Here is a 17,072-nt window from a genome sequence, read left to right as displayed (position 1 = left end):
TTGTAATGTTTTATTTTTAGTTTCAGTCATTGTTCAATTGTTTTGTATGATGCCTTGGTGGGGTGGGAAGGATAAGTTCTGGGGGTGTTGTATTGATGTCAATCTCTCCATGTTCTCAAATTTGAAAATGTATGAAGTATAAAAAAAAAAAACCGGAACAGATGATTTAGTTCAATAGCTGAGAATAAAAACAAACTTCTATAGAAATAGTTACTACCTTGCGCTAAATAGTTGAAAGCAGATTATCCAGTCGACGTTCCTATTGGTCCTAGACTATGGCGACATCATCTATATGAACACAGCTGTTAGATGCAGTTTATCATAGTGTACTGCGCTTTATTACAGGTGACAATTTTTGTACTCATCACTGCATTCTCTACCAGAAAGTTGGTTGGCCCTCTGATGTCACGTAGGTTGATACAATGCCATGTTGTCTTTTAAGTCCAACTGTACCTAACATCTTTACTAAACTTTAGACATACGAGTTGCCACACCCGGTCTCAGGGATGGCTAACTGGAAATTCCTTGGGTCTCTACTGAGTTAGGAAAATCAGCTTTTAGTTCTTGCACATTTGTGGATCTTCAAAATGTTCTGATTGAGAACATCATTACTGATGAATGTGTTTTTTTTTTACCTGGTTTTTCTTTCTGCTTGCATTTTGTATTTATATTGATGTGTGTATTTCGTGTCATTTCTGTAATTCAGGGCTCATCTGTAAAAGAGACCATTTTTCAGTATGACTCCCTGATAAAAGGTAACATTTTTATTTATTTTTTAAACATTTTTTATTGTGAAGGTGTAAACCTGACTGAGTCACTCACTCATATACAGACCTAATGGAGTCTGGAGTGACAGACTGTGTGTGTGTGTGTAAGTTCTTTCCTCCATCTGATGGACTGTACACACCATTCTCTCCTCTAAGATCTATCTATCCCATTTCCATGGAGACAGCCGGCATCTGAAGTGCAGCATGCTCCTTTCACAGACAGACAGACGAGGTGCCAGACAGTAACACATGATTGAGGAGACTTAAACACGGTTTCATTTCAGAAAAATCATTTATTCCAGATCCAAATTGCGTTATCACACTTCTAGACACCATATCACCAGCGGTGGAATTGGGGGAGAATGTGTGTAAACACTGTTCCCAGAGTGAATTCCTTAGTGATTATTCCCCCCAACATTACCCATCTGTATATTATGATCCTCTGCTAGGCATGCCTGTAGACGAGGCTGATCATATACACACAGCCAGCCAACGAGGGGTACATTCAGACCTGGCACACTTCCCCATTCTAGGCTACTGAACAAGGAGTCATGTCTGTTTTACACCTTACATTTCTATCTGATCGCCCTGTAACATTGCTCCCAACTGAGCAAGCCCCTGGCAGCCCATAGTCAGGCTGGCAGTAAGGCAGGTTACATACTGTACAATCATATCACTGCTGTTGTTCCTGCTGCTGCGTCATACCATAGTACTCTGGAATATATGGCTGCATCTCGAATGGCACCCAACTACCTATATATAGTGCTATACTTTTGACCAGAGTCACATAGGTCCTGGTCAAAACTAGTGCACTATAAAAGGGAATAGGGTGCCATTTGGGAGACGTACTGAATAATAACCACGTGTGTTTCTCCAAAGCATAGAAGACAAGATGGTTTTTCCTAAGGCTAATTGATAAGTTGAGTGTATTTGGCACAAACAATAAAAGCACTTTTAGCCAATTCAACCATTCTACCTTCAGTCATAGCAGGCCATGTAACTGATGGGTTGATCCCCTGGCATTCAATATGGGCAATTTAATACTGGTATGTAAAATCTTCCTCCACATGCACCACTGGGGATGAACTTAAAAGAGCTCTAAATAACTTAAACATCACACGTTATAATTTCCATCATTAAATGTTGATCACAGAGAATAAGTGAAATCAGTGCCACTGGTTAATGGTAATGTCTGTGAGTTTGTTTCTCATACTAACTCTGCTTCATAATTGTCATCCAACACTTGCAACATCAGCCATAGGCAAAATGTGGAGGAACTGCTGAAGTAATTAAAAATAAAAGGCAACGCCCTTTAAAAGAGAGAGAGAGAGAGAGAGAGAGAGAGAGTGTGTGTGTGTGTGTAAGTAAGGGCTCTATTTAATCAGATCCGATTTAGCCGACATCCGGGTGTTTTGACAGTGTCTGAGGTGGAACTGCTTTATTGCTGGCAAATCCACAAGTGGCTCCTGGCATTATACCTAAAGCGGGCATTGCCAGTAAGAGAAATCCCATGCAGCCTTTTTACAAGATCAAACGCTGGAATGTGAGATGTAAGATAGAAATCCTTATTATTTTGTTTAATGATTTTCAATTTGAGCGTAATTATTTCTATATAGCCTAGACCTTTTCGTTCTGAACTAATGTGAGTGGGACTGGTGTGGCTTCGTGACAATGATCAAGAGCAGCTACTCACCGGTTTGACAGCTCCAACACCGTTACACTTCATACACGGCCAAAACATCAGCTATGCGGTTGTCGGCTATTGCCAGATAACGCTTGATCTGATTGAATCTACGCCTAAGTATCACACTCTAATAAACTAGACCTTTAACTGATAAACCTATAGTTGTGCCACAATCACTAGCAGTCAAATCAATATGGCTATCAGTCCAGCTCCAGCATTCGATGGCTAGTAGGCTACTAGCATATCGGTGCACATCCCAAATGACACTATATTCCCCACGTAGTTCCCTACTTTCACCACAGGATAGACTGCTATTTCTAACTTTTCCTGTTTAGCATACTGTGTCACCGTGCTAGCCGATGCTAACTGGCGCTGCTATCGTATGATGTTGAGGTATCCTTGGTCTGGGTAGAGGAGGTTGGCCAGCAGAGAAAGGAGGCAAGGTCCATCTCTAAGACAGTGTCCTGGGTAGTGGATGAACTGGACAGCTTTTCCTATTGAGTCCTTTAGGTCAGCATACTGTTTACTGCTGGGCATGGACTCCAACACAACCAGAGCCTAGAAACACACGAAACACACAAGCTGAGCAACTCTGTGTGTGTGTGTGTGTGTGTATATATATATGTATGTATGTATGCGTATGTATGTGTGTGTACCTGTTGTGCTTTAGCAGTCAGCTGCTGGTCGGTACTGGGCTGGAGGCGGACCTGGTCCTCTGAGGGAATCTGGACTGAGAGAAACGCAGACAGACTGCGCACCACCACCCTGAACCTAAACATGCACACACCGGAGTTACCAAAAGAATCACACAGTAAACACCGAAGGTGCCTTCAGAAAGTATTCACACCCCTTGACTTTTTCCACATTTTGTTATGTTACAGCCTTATTCTAAAGTTGATTGGATTTATTATTTTATTTTCCCCTCAATCTACACACAATACCCCACAACGACAAAGTAAAAATAGGTTTTCAGAAATGTTTTAAAAAATATAGATAAAAAATAATAATCCCATTTACATAAGTATTCAGACCCTTTACTCAGTACTTTGTTGAAGCCCCTTTGGCAGCGATTACAGCCTTGAGTCTTCTTGGCTATGATGCTAACAAGCTTGGCACACCTGTATTTGGGGAGTTTCTCCCATTCTTCTCTGCAGATCCTCTCAAGCCATGTCAGGTTGGATGGGGAGCGTTGCTGCATAGCTTTTTTCAGGTCTCTCCAGAGATGCTCGATCAGGTTCAAGTCCGGGCTCTGGATGGGCCACTCAAGGACATTCAGAGACTTGTCCCGAAGCCACTCCTGCATTGTCTTGGCTGTGTGCTTAGGGTTGTTGTCCTGTTGGAAGGTGAACCTCCGCCCCAGTCTGAGGTCCTGAGCACTCTGGAGCAGGTTTTCATCAAGGATCTCTCTGTACTTTGCTCTGTTCATATTTCCCTCGATCCTGACTAGTCTCCCAGTCCCTGCCGCTGACAAATATCCCCACAGCATGATGCTGCCACCACCATGCTTCACCATAGAGATGGTGCCAGGTTTCCTCCAGATGTGACGCTTGGCATTCAGGCCAAAGAGAATCTTGTTTCTCATGGTCTGAAAGTCTTTAGTTGCCTTTTGGCAAACTCCAAGCGGGCTATCATGTGCCTTTACTGAGGAATGGCTTCCGTCTGGCCACTATACCATTAAGGCCTGATTGGTGGAGTGCTCCAGAGATGGTTGTCCTTTTGGAAGGTTCTCCCATCTCCACAGAGGAACTCTAGAGCTCAGTCAGAGTGACCATCAGATTCTTGGTCACCTCCCTGACCAAGGCCCTTCTCCCCCGATTGCTCAGTTTGGCTGGGTGGCCAGCTCTAGGAAGAGTCTTGGTGGTTCCAAACTTCTTCCATTTAAGAACGATGGAGGCCACTGTGTTATTGAGGACCTTCAATGCTGCATACGTTTTCTAGTACCCTCCCCCAGATCTGTTCCTCGACACAATCCTGTCTCGGATCTTCCTTCAACCTCATGGCTTGGGTTTTGCTCTGACATCCACCGTCAACTATGGGACATTTATATAGACAAGTGTGTGCCTTTCCAAATCCACAGGTAGACTCCAATCAAGTTGTAGAAACATCTCAGGAATGATCAATGGAAACAGGATGCACCTGAGCTCAATTTTCAGTCTCATAGCAAAGGGTCTGAATACTTATGTAAATAAGGTATTTCTGTTTTTCTAAAAACCTGTTTTCACTTTGTCATTATGGGGTATTGTGTGTAGATTGCTGACGATTTTTTAACATAACAAAATGTGGAAAAAGTCAAGGCGTCTGAGTGTGAGTGTGAGTACCTGTTGGATAGGGGTGATCGGCGGCCCAATCCTATAGCCCCCAGCAGTCCTGAGCCGAGTCTCTCCTCTCCCATCTGAGAGAGCCGTGTCTGTAGCCGCAGCAGCCCCGCTACCACGGCTGGAACCTCCCCCAGCCCCTGCTGCAGATGCTCCACATACACACACAGTGCCTTGTGCCACCAGAGGAACAACTTAGCCTCATCATGGGGACCACTGGTAGAGAGAAAAAACTATATTACCAACACACACACACACACACACACACACACACACACACACGGGGGGGGGTCAGACCTGGGGAAGACCTGACTGTTCCATGTGTTGAGTAGAGCGAGCGTCCTCTTCTCATTGGCCACTGTGTGTTCCGTGTTGAGGCGCTGCAGGATGTAAGCATAGAGTGTCAGGAAGCTGCCTCCTGATTGGCTCTCAGACAGGAAGTCGTCCACGGTCAGTTCAGGCACCTGCAGGGACGCCAGCACAGGACCCCACCCGACACCCTCCTCTTCCGCTAGAGTGAGAAAAATGAAGAGACGGAGGGAGGGAAGAGCAAGCGAGTGAGGTTTTCACCTCATGTATGAAATAAAATACATCTGTCCGTCACCAGTACCCCCTGCTGACAAACCCTGACATAGACCCTCCCCTAAGACCTTCCCATGGTTACTGTCTCCGTGGTTACCATAGGTGAAGTAGGCGGTGATGCAAGCCTCGGTGATGCGGGTCATGTGGCGTACGGACGCTAGGCAACGGGAGCAGGCTGTCAGGAGAGGCAGCACTGGGAAACCCTGCCCCTTCCTGTCCAGCCAGCCAATGACACGAGCTGCCAAGGCCTCGCCTGTAGACACGCCCACTCCGTTCAGCAGAGCCAACGAATCACAGAACAAACTACAGAACGCCATGTGTCTCTGCTCCAAGCCCACCTCTACACACACAAGAGACAGAGAGACAGAAAGAGATTATTGATGAAGGTGATGATGATGATGATGATTATGAAGAGTTCTTACCAGGTGGGTTGAAGGTGATGATGCTCTCCAGTAGTGCCTCTAACTGCGTCTCCAGGTTAGCCAGACTGATACTACCACTCTGCTCCAGAGAGACCAGACACTGGACACACCAGCGCACACACACACCGGCCTTCAACGTCTCCTCCTACACAGAGAGAGAGGCGGAGATTAATGCATTCATTTTGTCTGTGGTAATGAGAGAGACAGTCAGTCAATCTCTCCTCACTCTAACATAGACAGTCTGTTTATGATAAAACTAGAGAAAGAGAGGGAGGGTGACGTTCTGTTGTGTTCCCTCTTTCTCACCCAGTATGGCATCCCATGGGGGCGTGGCTGTAGCCCAGCAGCGCTGCGTAGTGATAGGAGCAGCGTCTGAGGGGCGGAGTCTGCGCTGAGCAGCAGAGCGTGAGGGTAGTGGGTGCCTACATATCCCATGATCCCTTGGTAGGAGGAATGGTCCACCTGGTGCCATGGCAGGGAGGCGGACTGGACCAACAGACTAAGGAGAGGGGAGTCCTGGAGGACAGAGGGGAAAATAAGCTAAACCAGGGACAGACCCACGACAATTCCATCACCCACAAAATACCCACTGACATGGGGAGTTAACAGAGCTACACACCAGTCATAATGAGGTAATACATGAAGAAATAAACAACGAGAATACAAAATTGTGTACAAACACAAATACAGCTATCCAGTGTCCTAATTCTCCCTCACCGGTTGGCTGAGAAGCTGCTCTTCTTTAGTGAGGAACACCAGCATGTAGAGTAGATAGACCAGCATCTTGTGTGAGTCTGTGTGTATGTTAGTGTTAGAGCTGGCCGGAGTTTGCAGGCTGTCACTCAGAACGCTGACCCAGTTGACCTTACAGAGGACTGCCCCTAGGAACAGGAAGCAGCTCTTAGGACTTCCTCTCTCCACCTGCAGAGGAACAGATTAACGTTGGGTAAAGAAACACTCTACACCTCCCTAATGCTACATCGCACAGCACTACCCGCAAACAAGTCCTATTGACTGTGATACTCAAAAAGTGTACGAGGAGTCAGTTTGTTTTAGGAATCCAATGAGTTGTGGGTTGAGGTTAGGGATTAAGAAGTCTGGGATCAGAGTAAGGGGTCAGGGTCTTACATTGAACAGCTGTTCCATGAGGTGTGTATCGGGGTGCAGGTGAGTCCAGGGCAGGCTGCCGAGGTGTTGGTGGTAAAGGTAGAGGAGGTACTCTGGTGTACGAGGAGAGCTGCAGCTGTCACAGTACTGCATCAGACACAGCCACAGAGCTCCACGCTGCCCGGGGAGGAGGCGGTCTGGAACACACACACACACACACACACACACACACACACACACACACACACACACACACACACACACACACACACACACACACACCTTAAATGTAGGCTCAAACACATGAATGACTTTCATTACATCTAACATCACACACAAACCTGTGAACTTGTGGTGTAGTGTTTGGGTCAGCTGGGTGTAGAGGTCCACAAGACAGCCTGCAGCGCTGGCATCTGACTCCAACCAGGGATAACACCTTGGATTACTGAGAGAGACAGAAAGGAGGAGAGAGAGAGAGTAAGAGAAGATAGGAGAGAGCGAGAAAATATTGTAGTCCAAACAGCGCAATGCCACAGGCCTGTAGCTTTGTTAGCGTTATGCAAGGCAAAGTAAGAAAGGGGGGAGGGAGATAGAAAGACAGTGGCAAAGATGGAGAGGGAGAGAGAACTAGACGGAGGGATAGAGAGGTGTGTTTACCTGACATCGTCTGTCTCCAGAACCAGGATCCAGGGCTTAAACAGCCGGACCATCTTACCGTGTAGATCCTGCAGGGCTGAGAGAGACAGAAAGAGGAAGCGATGAGAGGTGGGGAGGAGGAGAGATGTCAACAGCGACTGGGGGGAAAAAAAGCAGAATGTCTTAATGAAAACTGTGTCTGGTACCTTTCAGCACTCTGGCTCCCCCCAGTGGCTCCCTGGCGCAGGCGTTGAGCTGCAGGTCAATGAGGTAGCCAATCAGATATCCCCAGAACGTGGTGACCTCACTGACGTATGGCGCCCAGGCGGAGTAAAGGCCAAAGCTGCGGAGGTCCGACTTACTGAGACGACAACGCTGAAAATACTCACACAGCCAATCAACCGTCTCCTCCACCTGAGGAGGGCCAATCAAGAGACAAGGCAGGGTTAAATAAACTGGACTGGAAATGAACAGTATTGAATATGAAGATTTAGGGAGGACTTTCAGCACTCACCTGCTGAGGAGAGAGGGTGATGGGGGCTTGGCTGGGGGAGATGGATGTGGGTTTGGGGGTATCTGTGGTCCCGGAAGGCTCTGCTGTGGGTTTGGTGTTGCAGGGGGGAGGAGAGACACCCAGCACACACAGAGTCACCCTCCAACACTCTGGGCTCAGCAACTGCTCTGTCGAACCTGACAATGACACACACAAACACACGTTCAACGTCCGCACACACGTTGCATGTTGAAGTCCGCAATAAGAGCAAACAAAACAGTCTTACTGGTCATGAGCAGGCGCAGGCAGTCGCTGTAGTGGTCAGGGAAGTGGTGTCTGAGCAACAGGGTCCAGTGTCGTGTGAAGAGGTGAAAGGGCGTGAGGAGGTCAGCCTCGGGGTCACGGCCACAGGAACACAGAGCAGTGTGGACCAGCTCTACCAGTCTGCTACGCTCTGAGAACACTGGCTCGGCCTTACTCAACCACGCACTCAGGTCAAACTACAGAGGGAGAGAGAGAATCTGCTCATCTTAACACAGGAATGCCACAGGCTTCCAGTTCTCTGTGTGATGGGTCGAGGTGGAAGTGTGTGTTCTGTGTGGGTGGTGTGTGTAGCTGTTGTGTATGTTTCTGAAGGTTGAGGCTGACCTTAGTGAGCAGCATGAAGATGACGTCAGCGCTGTCAGGGTGCAGTGATGTCACCACTTCCTTGTAGAGAGAGACAAGCTGATTGGGTGCAGCGTTTGGGGTGAAGAAGGGGGAGAGGAGGGGACACAGGCGTCTCTGCTCCAGGATAGTGCTGAGGACACGCCCGCACTCTGCCTGGTTGCCCTGGATAAAAACCTACACACACAAACTGGATTAACACCTACACACACACAAACTGGATTAACACCTACACACAGTCACGTCCTATGTGTATGAAATAAGTTTGTTTGTGTGTGTGTAGTACCTGTCCCAGTATCTCAACGCAGGAAGAGAGGTACTGGCGAGTGGGTGGGTGGCGGAGTGTGTCCTCACAGACGAAAGAGACCACCTTGTAGAAGGCAGCCACTCCTACACACTGCACTGCTGCCGTCGGCTTGGCCTTGTACAAATTCACCAGAGCACTGCACACACGTTTATTTACTTTATGGCACATATGACTATCAACAATTCTAATTGAGGAATCATTCATACAGGTATGGTGTGTGTGTGTACTGACGTAATGAACTTCTCAGTGTGTACTGCAGCCTGGGCAAGGCTCTGAGGAGGAGGAGTCTTGGCTTCCGTCTGCAGCTGCTTAATGTCGCTTCTCAGAGACACGATCTGAGTCTCTACTGCTTCCTGCTTCTGTACACACTCGCACTGCACACACACACACACACACACACACACACACAAAGAGATGGGAATGAGGGGAAGAGGGGAGGAGGATGCATGTTTACAAAAGGAACACCTATGTGAGAATGCTATTCATTGACTACAGCTCAGTGTTCAACACCATAGTGCCCTCAAAGCTCATCACTAAGCTAAGGATCCTGGGACTTAACACCTGCCTCTGCAACTGGGGTGCGTGCTCAGTCCCCTCCTGTACTCCCTGTTCACTCATGACTGCACGGCCAGACACGACTCCAACACCGTCATTAAGTTTGCTGATGACACAACAGTGGTAGGCCTGATCATCGACAACGATGAGACAGCCTATAGGGAGGAGGTCAGAGACCTGACAGTGTGGTGCCAGGACAACAACCTCTTCCTCAATGTGATCAAGACAAAGGACATGATTGTGGACTACAGGAAAAGGAGGACCGAGCACCCCCCCCATTCTCATCGACGGGGCTGTAGTGGAGCAAGTTGAGAGCTTCAAGTTCCTTGGCGTCCACATCACCAACAAACTAACATGGTCCAAGCACACAGAGACAGTTGTGAAGAGGCCACGACAAAACCTATTCCCCCTCAGGAGACTGAAAATATTTGGCATGGGTCCTCAGATCCTCAAAAGGTTTTACAGCTGCACCATTGAGAGCATCCTGACGGGTTGCATCACTGCTTGGTATGGCAACTGCTCGGCCTCCGACCGCAAGGCACTACAGAGGGTAGTGCGTACGGCCCAGTACATCACCGGGGCCAAGCTTCCTGCCATCCAGGACCTCTATACCAGGCAGTGTCAGAGGAAGGCCCTAAAAATTGCCAGACTCGAGCCACCCTAGTCATATACTGTTCTCTCTGCTACCACACGGTAAGCGGTACCGGAGCGCCAAGTCTAGATCCAAGAGGCTTCTAAACAGCTTCTACCCCCAAGCCATAAGACTCCTGAACAGCTAATCAAATGGCCATCCAGACTATTTGCATTGAATTTTCAAGCAGAATCATCCCATTCTGAAAATGAATTCAAAACAGAATTGACTCGTATAAAAGTCCTACCGTGACAGTGATGTGTGCCGCTCCCTGGCAGGGCTGGCCCCCCCTCTGCCCTCTGCACTCAAGCGCCACAGTAACCTGCTCTGGCCTGTTCCTGTAGAGTAGAGGAAGACTCTCCAGCAGCTCTGACTCCAACGCCACCTGCTGGGCCTCCCGAGACACTGCAAACCTAAACGCACCAAGCACACTGTGAGCCATGTCCCAAAACCTCACATACAGGTATACATCAATGGCGTGACGGTTGGTGTGTGTGTGTGTGTGTACCTGGCCTGCTCCTGCAGACAGCAGAGGTCCTGCTGAAGGAGAGTGGAAGCAGCAGCAGGGTCAGCGAGGCAGGCGGAGGGGACCTCTGGTACCGGAGCTCTCTGTGATTGCAGCTCGGGGAGCGGCAGAGGGATAGCGTGCTTTTGCAGGTTAGACTGGATACGCTTCCTCGCTACACACACACAAAAAGGTTACAACAACGACAATAACAAGGCCGCTCGGTTTGTTAGCACTAGAATCATTTCCAATGTACACCCTACCTAAAAGCGAGCGATCGCTTTGTGCACAGGTAAGATCAGGGATATTGCCCCTGCGTATTGAAACAGGTAAGATCAGGGATATTGCCCCTGCGTATTGAAACAGGTAAGATCAGGGATATTGCCCCTGCGTATTGAAACAGGTCGGTGTAATGGTGAAATGTAAGAGGAAAGACTAATGTAAATATTGTGACCTTGATGAAATAGAGAATGAAATTCATTTGATCCTCTATTGCCCTTCCTACCATGATATACGCTTGTCCTTATTCCAGAAAGCCCACCAGATATACCCTGGAATTATGTGGCTGAGTCATGAGGAAAAACTGAAATGTTTTTTTCTGTCAATTATGTATTGCCATTTGCAGAATTTTTTGATAAAGCCTGGAATAAAAGAAAAAAGGTCCCTATAATTAAATTATACAAATATTTTGCTCCCACATAGCGAATGGCACCTATGTATATAGATTGTGTATAGGCTTGTCTCACACATAAATCTTCTCTGTGTCAGACTTGGTTCCAACGCCTTCCGTGTATTATTTCTGTATTTAACTGTATTTGTTTTATTTTTACTGCTCTAGGGATAAATAATTATTGCTTGGATAACCTTATTTACGGGTTTATTTTTCCACTCTTTATCCGCTGCATCCTGCACAGAACACTGGAAGAATTATCACTGTGAATTATTGTAATGTGTCAATTAATCCCATAAGGAATGGGCTGCCAACCAGACGAGTTGACACAAGAATAAAACGTCATTCATTCAGTCACAACTGCTATGTGCTGAGGCTGTGTTCATGTACCTGCGCTGGGGTTGGTGTAGTCAGTGAAGGCAGGGTTGTTGCTCTGTATGAAGGTGGGTTCATTCTTCACTTTGTCCCAGAGATCCAGCACCTCCCTCTCATCATACTGGACACGCTCCAGGTCCACATACTCCACCCACAGCTCCTACACTCAACCAATACAATATGATACATCTAGCAACCAATACAATATGATACTTCTAGCAAGCAATACATCTAGCCACCAATATAATATGATACATCTAGCAACAAATACAATATTATACATCTAGCCACCAATACAATATGATTCATCTAGCAACCAATACAGTATTATACTTCTAGCAAGCAATACATCTAGCAACCAATACATCTAGCCACCAATACAATATGATACTTCTAGCCACCAATACAATATGATACATCTAGCCACCAATACAATATGATACTTCTAGCCACCAATACAATATGATACATCTAGCAACCAATACAATATGATACATCTAGCCACCAATACAATATGATTCATCTAGCAACCAATACAGTATTATACTTCTAGCAAGCAATACATCTAGCAACCAATACATCTAGCCACCAATACAATATGATACTTCTAGCCACCAATACAATATGATACATCTAGCCACCAATACAATATGATACTTCTAGCCACCAATACAATATGATACATCTAGCCACCAATACAATATGATACATCTAGCCACCAATACAATATGATTCATCTAGCTACCAATTCAGTATTATACATCTAGCAACCAATACATCTAGCCACCAATACAATATGATACATCTAGCCACCAATACATCTAGCCACCAATACAATATGATACATCTAGCCACCAATACAATATGATACATCTAGCCACCAATACATTTAGCCACCAATACAATATGATACATCTAGCCACCAATACATCTAGCAACCAATACAATATGATACATCTAGCAACCAATACAATATGATACATCTAGCCACCAATACATTTAGCCACCAATACAATATGATACATCTAGCCACCAATACATCTAGCCACCAATACAATATGATACATCTAGCAACCAATAAAATATGATACATCTAGCCACCAATACATTTAGCCACCAATACGATATGATACATCTAGCCACCAATACATCTAGCAACCAATACATCTAGCCACCAATACAATATGATACATCTAGCCACCAATACATCTAGCCACCAATACAATATGATACATCTAGCCACAAATACAATATGATAAATCTAGCCACCAATACAATATGATACATCTAGCCACCAATACATCTAGCCACCAATACATCTAGCCACCAATACATCTAGCCACCAATACAATATGATACATCTAGCCACCAATACATTATGATACATCTAGCCACCAATACATCTAGCCACCAATACAATATGATACATCTAGCCACCAATACATCTAGCCACCAATACAATATGATACATCTAGCAACCAATACATCTAGCCACCAATACATCTAGCCACCAATACATCTAGCCACCAATACAATATGATCCATCTAGCAACCAATACAGTATGATACATCTAGCCACCAATACAATATGATACATCTAGCCACCAATACATCTAGCCACCAATACAATATGATACATCTAGCCGCCAATACAATATGATACATCTAGCCACCAATACAATATGATCCATCTAGCAACCAATACAGTATGATACATCTAGCCACCAATACATCTAGCCACCAATACAATATGATACATCTAGCCACCAATACATCTAGCCACAAATACATCTAGCCACCAATACAATATGATACATCTAGCCACCAATACAATATGATACATCTAGCCACCAATACATCTAGCCACCAATACATCTAGCCACCAATACAATATGATACATCTAGCCACCAGTACATCTAGCCACAAATACAATATGATACATCTAGCCACCAATACAATATGATCCATCTAGCAACCAATACAGTATGATACATCTAGCCACCAATACAATATGATACATCTAGCCACAAATACATCTAGCAACCAATACAATATGATACATCTAGCAACCAATACATCTAGCAACCAATACATCTAGCCACCAATACATCTAGCCACCAATACAATATGATACATCTAGCCACCAATACAATATGATACATCTAGCCACCAATACATCTAGCCACCAATACATCTAGCCACCAATACAATATGATACATCTAGCCACCAGTACATCTAGCCACAAATACAATATGATACATCTAGCCACCAATACAATATGATCCATCTAGCAACCAATACAGTATGATACATCTAGCCACCAATACAATATGATACATCTAGCAACCAATACATCTAGCAACCAATACATCTAGCCACCAATACATCTAGCCACCAATACAATATAATACATCTAGCAACCAATACATCTAGCCACCAACACAATATGATACATCTAGCCACCAATACAATAAGATACATCTAGCCACCAATACATCTAGCAACCAATACAATATGATACATCTAGCAACCAATACAATATGATACATCTAGCCACCAATACAATATGATACATCTAGCCACCAATACAATATGATACATCTAGCCACCAATACAATATGCTCCATCTAGCAACCAATACAGTATGATACATCTAGCCACCAATACATCTAGCCACCAATACAATATGATACATCTAGCCACAAATACAGCTAGCCACAAATACATCTAGCAACCAATACAATATGATACATCTAGCAACCAATACATCTAGCAACCAATACATCTAGCCACCAATACATCTAGCCACCAATACAATATGATACATCTAGCAACCAATACATCTAGCCACCAATACAATATGATACATCTAGCCACCAATACAATAAGATACATCTAGCCACCAATACAATATGATACATCTAGCCACCAATTCATCTAGCAACCAATACAATATGATACATCTAGCAACCAATACAATATGATACATCTAGCCACCAATACATTTAGCCACCAATACAATATGATACATCTAGCAACCAATACATCTAGCAACCAATACATCTAGCCACCAATACAATATGATACATCTAGCAACCAATACATCTAGCAACCAATACATCTAGCCACCAATACAATATGATACATCTAGCAACCAATACATCTAGCGACCAATACAATATGATACATCTAGCAACCAATACATCTAGCAACCAATACATCTATCAACCAATACAATTGAACACATCTATCAACCAATACAATGACACATCTATCAACCAATACATCTATCAACCAATACAATTGAACACATCTATCAACCAATACAATTACACATCCATCAACCAATACAATTTAACACATCTATCAACCAATACAATATGACACATCTATCAACCAATACAATATGACACATCTATCAACCAATACAATATGACACATCTATCAACCAATACAATATGACACATCTATCAACCAATACAATTACACATCCATCAACCAATACAATTACACATCCATCAACCAATACAATTTGACATCCATCAACCAATACAATTTAACACATCTATCAACCAATACAACACATCCATCAACCAATACAATATGAAACATCTATCAACCAATACAACATGACACATCTATCAACCAATATGACACATCCATCAACCAATACAATTTCACATCCATCAACCAATACAATTTAACACATCTATCAACCAATACAACACATCTATCAACCAATACAATATGACACATCTATCAACCAATACAATATGACACATCTATCAACCAATACAATATGACACATCTATCAACCAATACAATTACACATCCATCAACCAATACAATTTCACATCCATCAACCAATACAATATGACACATCTATCAACCAATACAATATGACACATCTATCAACCAATACAATATGACACATCTATCAACCAATACAATTACACATCCATCAACCAATACAATTTCACATCCATCAACCAATACAATTTAACACATCCATCAACCAATACAATATGACACATCTATCAACCAATACGACACATCCATCAACCAATACAATATGACACATCTATTAACCAATACAACATGACACATCTATCAACCAATACAACATGACACATCTATCAACCAATACAATACGACACCTCTATCAACCAATACAACACATCCATCAACCAATACAATATGACACATCTATCAACCAATACAATATGACACATCTATCAACCAATACAACATGACACATCTATCAACCAATACGACACATCTATCAACCAATACAATATGACACATCTATCAACCAATACATCTATCAACCAATACAATATGACATCTATCAATCAATACAATATGACACATCTATCAACCAATACAATATGACACATCTATCAACCAATACAATTACACATCCATCAACCAATACAACACATCTATCAACCAATACAATATGACACATCTATCAACCAATACAATTACACATCTATCAACCAATACAATTACACATCCATCAACCAATACAACACATTTATCAACCAATACAATTTAACACATCTATCAACCAATACAATATGACATCTATCAACCAATACAATATGACACATCTATCAACCAATACAATATGACACATCTATCAACCAATACAATTTAACACATCTATCAACCAATACATCAAAGGCAAAGCAGAGGCAACAGTGGCAAGGAAAAACACACGACACACACACACACACCTGTTGTTTGTGCATGACCTTGGCCAGTCTTTGGGGGTCATACTGTGGTGGGAGAGAGGGTAGATACACTTTCTTCTTCTGAAGAGTCTCATCGTCCAACCACACGGCAAACACACCAAACAGCCTGTAAACAACCAATCAGATCAGCCTGGGAAACAGCCAGTCACAAAGTTAAGGGGAGGGGCTAGTATCTGTACGTACCTGACCAGCTCTGTGTGTATCTGTGGGGAAGTGAGGAAGAGCTGTGGAGGGGAGTTGGGGCGGTCCTCTCCCTGGCTCGGGGTGTATGTGGGGGGCACCCTCAGGGCCTGGCTGGCAGTGTGGTGGAAGTCAGACACCTCCTGTAGTCTCTGTCTCAGATCTCTCAGTAACACAGCCTGAGAAGAGCCCTGGAAGAACCGACGACCAATACAGCCCCCTGCATCCAGACTGCAGAAACCAGAAACAGGGGGACACTGAGAACATTACTGAATTTATACCAGCTTAGAGCAGAGGTTCTCCAAGTGGGGTCCGCAGCCAAATCTCGAAATAAACTAACAGATTCAACTCATTTGGGCCAAAAGAACCGTGGAATAAGTTTAGAGGGTGTAGTACAACGTAATATTATTAATCTACA

The 17,072-nt window shown here is 44.2% G+C and overlaps 1 protein-coding gene across 3 annotated transcripts in view; it reads right to left on the bottom strand.

Moving 5' to 3' along the window:
* Positions 1-1,040: 1,040 nt before the first annotated feature.
* Positions 1,041-17,072, bottom strand: part of epg5 (ectopic P-granules autophagy protein 5 homolog (C. elegans)) — a 27,035-nt gene continuing 11,003 nt past the window's right edge. For all 3 annotated transcript variants that reach the window (XM_029716833.1, XM_029716834.1, XM_029716835.1), the window contains 22 exons: positions 16,658-16,885; positions 16,457-16,580; positions 11,731-11,875; positions 10,674-10,845; positions 10,413-10,578; positions 9,211-9,353; positions 8,959-9,115; positions 8,655-8,849; positions 8,293-8,506; positions 8,028-8,203; positions 7,720-7,927; positions 7,535-7,610; positions 7,219-7,322; positions 6,899-7,074; positions 6,488-6,691; positions 6,077-6,286; positions 5,771-5,915; positions 5,446-5,688; positions 5,064-5,277; positions 4,770-4,982; positions 3,108-3,222; positions 1,041-3,009 (listed from right to left, as the gene is read on the bottom strand). In XM_029716833.1, coding sequence (XP_029572693.1) covers positions 2,827-3,009; positions 3,108-3,222; positions 4,770-4,982; positions 5,064-5,277; positions 5,446-5,688; positions 5,771-5,915; positions 6,077-6,286; positions 6,488-6,691; positions 6,899-7,074; positions 7,219-7,322; positions 7,535-7,610; positions 7,720-7,927; positions 8,028-8,203; positions 8,293-8,506; positions 8,655-8,849; positions 8,959-9,115; positions 9,211-9,353; positions 10,413-10,578; positions 10,674-10,845; positions 11,731-11,875; positions 16,457-16,580; positions 16,658-16,885 — 3,811 coding nt within the window. In that variant the 3' untranslated portion in view covers positions 1,041-2,826. The remainder of the gene's footprint in view (positions 3,010-3,107; positions 3,223-4,769; positions 4,983-5,063; positions 5,278-5,445; positions 5,689-5,770; positions 5,916-6,076; positions 6,287-6,487; positions 6,692-6,898; positions 7,075-7,218; positions 7,323-7,534; positions 7,611-7,719; positions 7,928-8,027; positions 8,204-8,292; positions 8,507-8,654; positions 8,850-8,958; positions 9,116-9,210; positions 9,354-10,412; positions 10,579-10,673; positions 10,846-11,730; positions 11,876-16,456; positions 16,581-16,657; positions 16,886-17,072) is intronic.

This window comes from Salmo trutta, chromosome 27 (genome assembly GCF_901001165.1).
Source record: "Salmo trutta chromosome 27, fSalTru1.1, whole genome shotgun sequence".
NCBI lineage: Eukaryota > Metazoa > Chordata > Actinopteri > Salmoniformes > Salmonidae > Salmo > Salmo trutta.
The sequence above is the reverse complement of the archived record's forward strand: the minus strand, read 5'-3'. Positions and strand labels throughout refer to the sequence as shown.